Source organism: Adiantum capillus-veneris, chromosome 15 (assembly GCF_014529385.1).
Source record: "Adiantum capillus-veneris isolate H3 chromosome 15, ASM1452938v2, whole genome shotgun sequence".
In the NCBI taxonomy this organism is placed as follows: domain Eukaryota; kingdom Viridiplantae; phylum Streptophyta; class Polypodiopsida; order Polypodiales; family Pteridaceae; genus Adiantum; species Adiantum capillus-veneris.
The window spans coordinates 57,126,171-57,135,725 of NC_140945.1; the positions used below are offsets into that span (position 1 = coordinate 57,126,171).

Below are 9,555 nucleotides of genomic sequence, written 5' to 3' on the forward strand. Positions count from 1 at the left end.
TTTGCCAAGGTTCGCGAGACTTTGCAGGAGTCTCAAGAACGACAGAAAAAGGCAGCGGATCGCCATCGTCGCGACTTGAAATTGAAGGAGGATGATTGGGTGCTCTTACGTTTTGAGAAGGCACGTCTACGAAAGAAAAAGGGAAAGGAGAGGCTTTTTCCAAAGCTTAGTATGCGATACCACGGACCTTTCCAGATCACTGACAAGATAAATGATGTCTCCTTCCGATTGAAACTGCCAGATACTTGGAGGATTCACAATGCATTGCATGTGAGTCTCTTGAAACCTGTTAAGGGTGATGTGCCTGATGATGGGGAGCCTGATGAGCAACCCGAAGTGGAAGAAAACGAGGAGATCCTTGTTCCTGAACAGATTTTTGGCACATAACGATATGAAGAAAGGTAAAGTCCGAACACCATCCTGCATTTGATGCGAAGTGGATGGAGGAGGAGGACCTAGCAGATACTTTACCTCGATGTTTTGGTTTAGCATAGTCTACTCCAAATGGAACCCAGAATTCAGCTTGGCCGGAGATCTGGTGCAGTGGGATGCACAAGAGGAGAGTCACTCCGCTCCCTTGTCAACAGATACCTCGATTTTGATACTAAAGTCACTGATGTCTCTTTGAGCTTCAGGGATATTGATAGCTGACAGTATTCTGCTGGATGACTTTATGAAATGGAATTCCTGATAATGATAGTGATTTGTTTCTTTACTTTTTTTGAGTGCAGGAACTAATAGACGAAATGACTGTAGCATTTTGTTCTACTTGATCTCGAATAGACATGGTTGCAATAGGGGTTAGTGAATCGGGCATCGATGAGGTCCCGATTAGACCTAGATGTGATTGCTAGTTACATTGCCGATAAATCATGTTCTAAGATCCGAATGGATGTTGAATGTCATGTGATGTGCTGTGATGTCTGGTGATGTCCTGTGATGTCGTGTGATGTGACTGTCGATTTTGTACATGTGCTAGATGTGTGTTCCTAGTACGTAGGTACTAATAGTCAGTGTCTGCTAAGACGGTTTATGGCTTTTGTCGGTTATGCAGGCGTAATCGTGGTCGATTACTATGCTTTCAAGAGGGGGGTATGTCACAAAGTGATGACGTGGCTAAGGAAGCAGAAACCCTAAAATTCCTCCAAACCCTAATTTCTGCCAAAAACCCTAATTTCCGGAAATCGCGGTTTTTTTGAAATTTTGAGCGACGCAAATCTCAGCTTTTTGCTATGATTTGGGAGAAAGAGAGAAAAAGAGAACTTGCTTTTTATTGACTCATTGAGAGAGAGAATCTGCTTTTGCTTTCAAGCTTTTGGGGCTCTGCTTTTGGGCATCCCTTGTAATCTTTAAATTAGTGGTGAGGGCCTCACTTTTCAGTGCATTTGGACGCAGAGTCTGAGAGTGAAACCCTAACCGCTCTCTTGTACTTTGATGATTGATTAATACAAAAAGAAATACCGAAAGGGGCGCCAGTCTTTGGGGCCAATATCTCTAGGCAAGGAACTCCGCCGGGCCAGTGCAAATCTATTGTGATCTGTGAATTGTTTGAAGTGGTTATTTTGTGGTGTCATGATTGATTCTTGACTTGGAGTGTCCAAGTCTGTTACAGAAGGCTCTACCTCCGTAAGTAAAAGGAACCCTTGAGTACAGTTCAGAGCACCCATCTTGAGCACTATCCACATTCCTTTCCGCTGCACCTTACATGCTGGCTACCGTAAGGAGAGGGCTGCTCAAAAACATTGGGCTTCTCCCCTCCTGTCCTCTAGCGATGGGCAAAAAGATTGCCCCCTAGGGCCACGAAGGGAGGGCATCCCTGATTGTGGCTGATCTGCACTCTTTGGAAGTAAAACCTCAGCCTGCCCGACCCAGCCCTATACCTCCACGACCTAGATAAAATAGGAAAAAATAGGGAGAGAGTGGAAAGGAGGCTCCCGATGCCCATGGGGCACAGGGAAAAATATCACAAGACTGGGGATGGAACCAAGCCAAAACCCAAGGCTAAACATGACTATGACACAACCCGATATGAGAAACCTACCTCACATTGGCCGGGCACAACCATAAAACATCCCTCACTCCCTAACATCTGTCTCTAGGAGAAACTGGGACCGATTGGATGAATTCAGAGAGATGCTTGAACCCTTAACAAGGGGAGGGGGGAGGGATACACAAATTGGCTCGCTCGGAACCCCCCATGCCTTATGAAACGAACGCGTGGAGAGGATCTCCCGACTACACGGACTGCCTACGGACATGTGTCGGACGAACCACCCGATCATAGCCACCATCCGGTAGCACCCCTGTGCTGGGGCCAGCGTCCGAGGACGTGCGTGCACCTGTAAGACCGAGCGTCCCATACCACCGGGGCTGTGAATTTTTTAAGAGAGTGCCTCTGTATTTGGGTCATATTATTACTCACGGTTGAATTCGTGTTGACCCTGAAAAGTTGGATAAATTGCGAAATTGGCCCATTTTGAAGAAGATCCGTTACAGAAAAGGATCGAGATCGAGTTGCTGATGCACTCGGCCGGATTCCTGAAGTTAATGCCTTGTCTATGGCCGAAATCTCGACGGATTTCTATCTCTCTTCGAGGGCTATATCGTTCCGAGCTATTTTGGCAAGATATGGAACGAGGTCGAAGCGGAGCATGACTCGTGTATAGGCTTGGGTGGTCTGGAGATCCGAGTGAGTCATGTGGGAGAGACGAGACAACGACAATATTCCATTAGAGGTGGACTATTGTCTAGAAATGGTAAAGTCTGCGTGTCGAAAATCGATGAGGTTCGACAAAGGATTTTGTTCGAATGCCATGATGTTCCCAACGTTGGGCACCCAGGCATCCAAAGAACTTTAGCATTAGTCAAACGATATTTCTATTGGCCAAGGATGCGGTCTTACATAGAGAGCTATGTGAAGAGGTGCACTCAGTGTCAGGTCAATAAGGCAGAGCGCCTTAGGAAAGCGTGCCTGCTACATCCATTGGAAATCCCTGATGCCAACTGGTAGAGTATTTCTATGGATTTTATTGTTGGTTTGTCAAATACTAGTTGTGGCAATGATGCCATTTGGGTTGTGGTCGATAAGACTCACAAAAATGGCAAAATTTATACCAACGAAGTCGACAGTAAAAAGCCATGAGTTCGCAGTTTTATTTGTCGATCAACTTTATAAGCTATATGGTCTACCAGAGGATATCATTAGTGATCGAGATACTAAGTTCACTGGGTGATTTTGGCAAGATGTTTTTGCTCACCTTCGGACGAAGTTGAGTATGTCATCCTCCAATCATCCTGAGTGCGACTGACAAATTGAGAGGATGAATCAGACGCTAGAGGACATATTGAGGGCTTCCGTCTCTCACAGGCAGTCTGATTGGGAAAGATACCTTCCACAATTAGAGTTTGCCTATAATAGTAGCAAGCATTCTGCTACTAGATTTAGCCCATTCACGCCGATGTATAATTTGAGCCTAAATCCCTTATTGCTATTGGCTTAGACAAAGTCAAGGATCTCCAAGCTCGAGATTTCTTGTACGACATGCAAGAAATGCTCGAATTGGCTAAGGATAGTATAAGGACATCGTGATCAAGTTACTACTTATGCTAATAAAATATGATCTCCAAGGACTCTAAAGGTGGGACAATGGGTCTATCTGAAGATACCCAAGGATTCCAAGACAGTGTGAACTGGAAAGCATTATAAGCTTTCAGCTAGATCTTGTGGTCCATTCTTGATCATAAAGAAAAGTGGCCAAGTTCCCTATAAACTAGCTTTTCCTTCAGATATTAGTGTACATCCAGTGTTTCATGTCAACCGCCTTAAAGAAAAATTAGGCGAAGCCGAGGTTGTTGTGCCTATTGAGGAAAATGTATGGCAAGATATGCAAACTTAGTATATTCCTCGAGAACCAGAGGCTGCTTTAGATCATCGTACTTGTCATTCGCGCCAAAAGGCTTATGACGAGTACTCAACTAAATGGACGGGTCAATCTGAAAGGTTTGCTTCTTGGGAATCAGTTAGAGCCTTGAAGGCTCAGTATCCCCACTTCATTGATGAGGACATCAATGGTTCTTAAGGGGGGAAGTATGTTATGTCCCCCTTACAGGGAGGGGATCTAGCTAAGACACTGTCGGGATGGGCGTCTGGTGTCCGGGTGGACGTAGTGTGAACCCAACGAGTGTGGCTGGCCGCTATTTTAAAAAGGAGGTCAAGGCCTCATTTGTAGTGATCGACCCCCACTGGCAGAGTGCTAGTGGTTAGCCCGTGAGGCTAGGAGTGTGCGAGGTCACCTCGAGGAGGTGAATCCGGGTGGTATGGGACGCTCAGTCTTACAGGTGCACGCCTACGTCCTCGGACGCTGGCCCTAGCACGGGGGTGCTACCGGATGGTGGCTATGGTTGGGTGGGAGATCCTCTCCGCGCGTTTGTTTCACCTTATCACATTTTGGAGTGGCTTTTGCTCACCCCTTGGTAGTGGTCCTGCTTTCATAGAGTTGCTTACATTAGTTGCAAAATCACATCACTTAGGGGGGTCACCATGATGCACTTCACCATTTCTTGGCAGCTGTGTTGGCCATTAGGAAATTCCCCAAGCAAAACAAAGCGGCCATTGCTTTGATGGTCAGTTAGTCCTAGGGAGTGATGAATGCTGATGTGAGTAAGGACTTTGCCATAGAAATTTATACCAAATACCATGGCAGGTTTGTTTGTACAAGGATCACTAATGGGAGGGTCCGTGATGCACTTCACCATTCCTTGGCGCCTGCATTGAGCATCACACTATTCCCCAAGCAAAACAAAGTGGGAATGCTCCGAGGGTGGGTCATTTAGTCCTAGGCAATGATGAATGCGGGTGTGAGCAAGGAGTTTGCCACGGAAACCTGTACCAAATTCCGTGGATGCAAGGCCTCTTTGTACAATGATCACTGCTTGGGCGATGGTCGAAGAGGCACAACACCTTGCCCAAGGCCTTGAACATCCATGTCATGAAATGGTTGCTACCAGAGACAGCTTGTCGATATAATGTAGTAGAGACAATTGCGGTCCGAAGCTCTAGTGAGTAATCTCCTTTTGCTCCTTATCCATCTCCTTCCTGTTCCGCTTCTTCTACAAGTCGTTTTCTTGCGTCTGTAATCTTTGATACATCCGAGGGGTTGCTGTGGTTGGCATTGGTCTCCGTGCAGGTATATGCAGCTAAGACACATGCTATAGATATGGGTACATCGAGAGATGTGCTAACCACGGGTCCCCTCTGGTGTAATTTTCAGTTGCAGTATAAGAATCTGACAATTAGCTTACTCTTGTGACCATATTAAAAAGAGTTGCTCAGGACCTCAAACATTCTGTCCTAGTACTGCACTAAAAGCTTGGAACCTTTGGTTGTGTTTCAAATAACATTTTCGGGCAAACAAAGGTATAATCTAATTACATGCAATATAGTCCATTGCTGCTCACCTTGCATGGTTCACTCTTTTTTTTGGAGGTGAAGCTTGATTGATGTGAGCATCATAACTTATCAGTGAAGTCTTCATTGTCAAGTATGATCATACATCATGATGAAAAATGTCCTATGTGCCTTGAACTTACAGGGAGAGCGTCCTCTTGTAGGAGTTGAAGCACCTGATTTTGAGGCTGAAGCTGTTTTGGATCAAGAATTTGTAAAGGTACTATACATTCCTTTTTGTGTAAAACTTGTTCTGAGCACTTCTAAGATGTTATGCCATTGACTGCTTAGTTATGAGTTCACAAAAGATTTGTCATACATTACAGGCGATGTGATTTTTGCTCGAGGAATGTAGTTCTGTTTATAATTTTCTGTTTGGAAGAATCAGTTATCACCCATTTTCTCTTGCTTTGCAGACAATATCTAAAAAAAGGGTACCCTTTTTCTGTATTAAGGCATGCATTTCACCTCTAGAGCGTGTCAGGAACTTAGCTCCTTGGTGTCATAAAGGAAGTGCCATGTAGGACCTAATTCTCTACAAGCCTTGTCCAAGCTATGCATGATGAAGGTGATGGTCTCCACATCCTATTCAATCAAGCAGTGAAACTGAGGTATGATGATAGTGTTACCTTATCTAGATTCCTCGTATTAGATCTGTCTGATGCTAGAAAGGTACATTTTCAGTTTGAGAAAACTAAATATTATACCTCCACAGGAACTTGAGAAATCTACTCAAAGACAGGATAGGGTGGGAAATTCTTGGAAGATTAAATGCATACAAGCGATTCTCACTTGACTCAAAAGGTTGTGGCTTTTGAGGGTTCACTCGACTTTGGACAAGCAACTTAAATAGCCTCTCCACGAGTCCATGCATCGGCTGAGCTCCCATCTCTCCGAAGACGGCGGGCCTAAGACACGTATGAATTTCTAGAGTGCGAGTGACCAATTGGGACCTTCATCTAATATTGGGTTTCTTGGAGGGTCTTAATTGACTCGCTTATGTCGAAAAGTTACTTGCATGCGTCCTCAGTATCCTCAATGCACTAGGAGAGAGTCTGGCTAATGCTTGGATGCTTCTTGAGCGCAATTGCCATCTGTAGGAAGAGGCATCCACGAACAAGAGGCCCTAGCTTACACCTTCCTTCGAGCCATCATTGCCCGCTATTGGAGGACAACTCAGCACTTTCTCCTTAAGACAATCCTAAAGATGCTCATGAGAGACAACTACTATGACTAGCTAGTTGTAGCCTATAGCTCTGGAGTCATTCAATAGCTTTTCACTTTCTAACCTGGCTAAGATTTCGTTAGCGTTATGCTCCATTTTCTGTGACACTTTCTAACCTAAGGTATATCATCATCAATTGTATCTTGTTCTGGTCTCATGGGCCATTCTGGTTGTTAAGAGACATTTTCGTGTCTCTTTCTATTTCTCTCAAGTCATCCGTTTGAGTCGAGGAGACTTACACAGGAGGACGCTCTCACCCTCCCGTGATGAACTCAATTATCTCACTCAAGCTCACTCAATCGTTTCTTAAAGTCACTCAAAAATCACGTGGATTCTTGATTACATGCAAGGCACGAGGTACTCAAATAGCAATATATGCAGGAGAAGAGAGAGTCATTTTGTCTTGCTAGGCACATTGGACAATGCATTCTAGATTACTTTTGTTTTTTCTTCTGACATTCAGATCTTGAAGATACACCTTTCTGTATAGAATTCAGAATGTATATTGGTGTTCTCTCTCTTTGCCCCTTTCTAACCACAGATCTTTTTGACCTAATGAAGATAAATGGTGTGGCATGAAAGACTTGCCCTCATCTATTAGTCAACATGTTTCAGCTCATTTTTGGCAGGAAATGTTCCTTATGCTTAATGCGGTTTTTTGGTTGTGATGTGCACAAGGGCTGTTTTCAATGCAGGTAAAGCTTTCAGATTATAAAGGGCAGAAGTATGTGGTCCTGTTTTTCTATCCCCTGGACTTCACTTTTGTATGTCCAACAGGTATCATTAGCAGCTCTATCTTTTGGTTAGCACATTTGAAATTACCTGACTAACAAGGAATTATGGCCATGCTCGAGCAGAGATAACTGCTTTCAGTGACCGATATGCTGAATTTGAGAAGCTCAATACAGAAGTTCTAGGTGTCTCGACAGACAGTGTGGCAAGTGCAAGAAAAATATGCGTTTCATTTTGTTTCAAAATTCTGGTCTTTTACTGCCTATGAAATGGAGTACCATGGAGGTTTAGCTGCATTGACATACAACAGCCTGATAATGCTATGATACATGCAGTTTTCCCATCTTGCTTGGATCCAAACAGATCGCAAGTCAGGTGGCTTGGGTGATTTAAAATATCCTCTGGTTGCAGATTTGACTAAGACAGTAAGCAAAGCATACAATGTTTTAATCCCTGGCCAGGTTAACCTAATTCCTAACCCTCGGGCATTTTGGACGTTTATGGAGGTATACTAAAAGGCTCAGTACTGAAGTCACTTATTACAGGGTATTGCTCTACGAGGTCTATTTATCATTGACAAAGATGGCATCATTCAACACGCTACAATCAACAATCTAGCGACTGGGCGGAATGTAGATGAAACATTGAGAACTCTACAGGTTGGTTACAATTGTTATTCCTTTCATTGATTTAAACAAGTAAATAAAATAAATAAAAACAAACACACACACACACACACACACACACACACACACACACACACACATCTATGTATATATCTCTATATATATATACACACATTGTATATACACACATTGTGCAACAGATTTGTTACATTTTGCATTTGCAGGCTGTTCAGTATGTTCAGGAGAATCCAGATGAGGTATGCCCAGTAGGGTGGAAGCCTGGTGAAAAGACAATGAAGCCAGATTCTAAGCTCAGCAAAGAGTATTTTGCTGCCATATAACATCTTCGCCAAAGTGATGTCTTGCTTCACATTTCCAGCGACCTCAATTGGAGTGTCTCCCAAGACTAATGGTTGCCCCGGCCAGCCCATTCATTCAACTTCATATAACATAATGAGACTAAAAGCAGTCAAGAAGATTATACGTAGAACGGTATTTTGTGACGTATATCTCTTAGAAGAGGTAGCAAAAACTCAATATGGTATGTCAGATGATAACATTTTCATCACTATTACGATAAAGAATCAACCAGGGAATGAATTTTGTTCCTGTAAGGCTTGATCAAAGAAAAAATCCTCTCTTAAGGCTTGATCAAAGAAAGAAAAATGGAAGGGATGTATATGGTTTTTCTAGGGTTTTTTAAAGTTGTGATAGCCAATCATAGCTGTGAGATTTACAAGCTATGCCATGCACAAAGTGAATACAATATTATGTATAAATACATGTATGAAATTTTTGTGCAAATAATCTCATGCTAGCCGGGTGCCTACACTTCATTGGCTTGGGTGCTTGAGTTGTCTAGGTGGAAATTCACTCAGCGTAGTGGTTGCGAGAACTCCTTTTGTTCCTTACCCACTCTTATCTATGTAGTATACCCATGAAGCATCTATCCTTTCGTCACATAAGGGCTTTTACCATGCTCACTGATCATTCTCACTTGGGTAGCTCGAGTATATCAACCCACTATTAGCCACTAGATTCCTCTCTCGGTAGGTGAAGAATCTCCAAATTAGTGGCATAGTTTTGGATAACCTATCTCCTATAAATTGGCTTTGAAGTCGATAGACGGAATGTTCAACAATTCAGCGCATCCTCACACCCTCTTACATCACTAAATATCAGGATTACCGTACACTAAGCTCAATTTTGCGATTAGTCTTTGCTGACCACCTTGTAGACCTATGCTCAGTTTGACATGAATTACGTCAAAGCCCTCTTGACGTGAATATGTGCCCCTAATGCCTCTTCATCCTCCATGAAGCTTAATCCCTCAAGATTTGTGCTGCTCGTGGTAATCTTTGCACTTTAACCTTTACTTAGACTTTGGTAGGTAGATTATGGTTCTCACTTATAAATGCGTGATTGCCTTCATAATTACCATTCAATATGTAATCACACAGCAATGCTATTATGTCTCAGTCCTTCCTATGATATGTATGCACTCATTTGCACATTTGGTGATTGTT

General features: G+C 43.3%; 1 protein-coding gene across 2 annotated transcripts in view; it reads left to right on the plus strand.

Annotated features, from left to right (window-relative positions):
- The window catches only part of LOC147440726 (2-Cys peroxiredoxin BAS1-like, chloroplastic), a 71,739-nt gene extending 62,902 nt beyond the window's left edge, over positions 1-8,837 (plus strand). Inside the window, exons 2-7 of one of the 2 annotated variants that reach the window (XM_086483572.1) lie at positions 5,592-5,666; positions 7,367-7,448; positions 7,529-7,608; positions 7,739-7,864; positions 7,949-8,062; positions 8,254-8,835. In XM_086483572.1, the coding sequence (XP_086339698.1) occupies positions 5,592-5,666; positions 7,367-7,448; positions 7,529-7,608; positions 7,739-7,864; positions 7,949-8,062; positions 8,254-8,370 (594 nt within the window). In that variant the 3' untranslated portion in view covers positions 8,371-8,835. Of the gene's footprint in view, positions 1-5,555; positions 5,667-7,366; positions 7,449-7,528; positions 7,609-7,738; positions 7,865-7,948; positions 8,063-8,253 lie in introns of those variants that run through there. The other variant, XM_086483573.1, reaches the window with a different exon arrangement.
- The last annotated feature ends 718 nt before the right edge of the window (positions 8,838-9,555 follow it).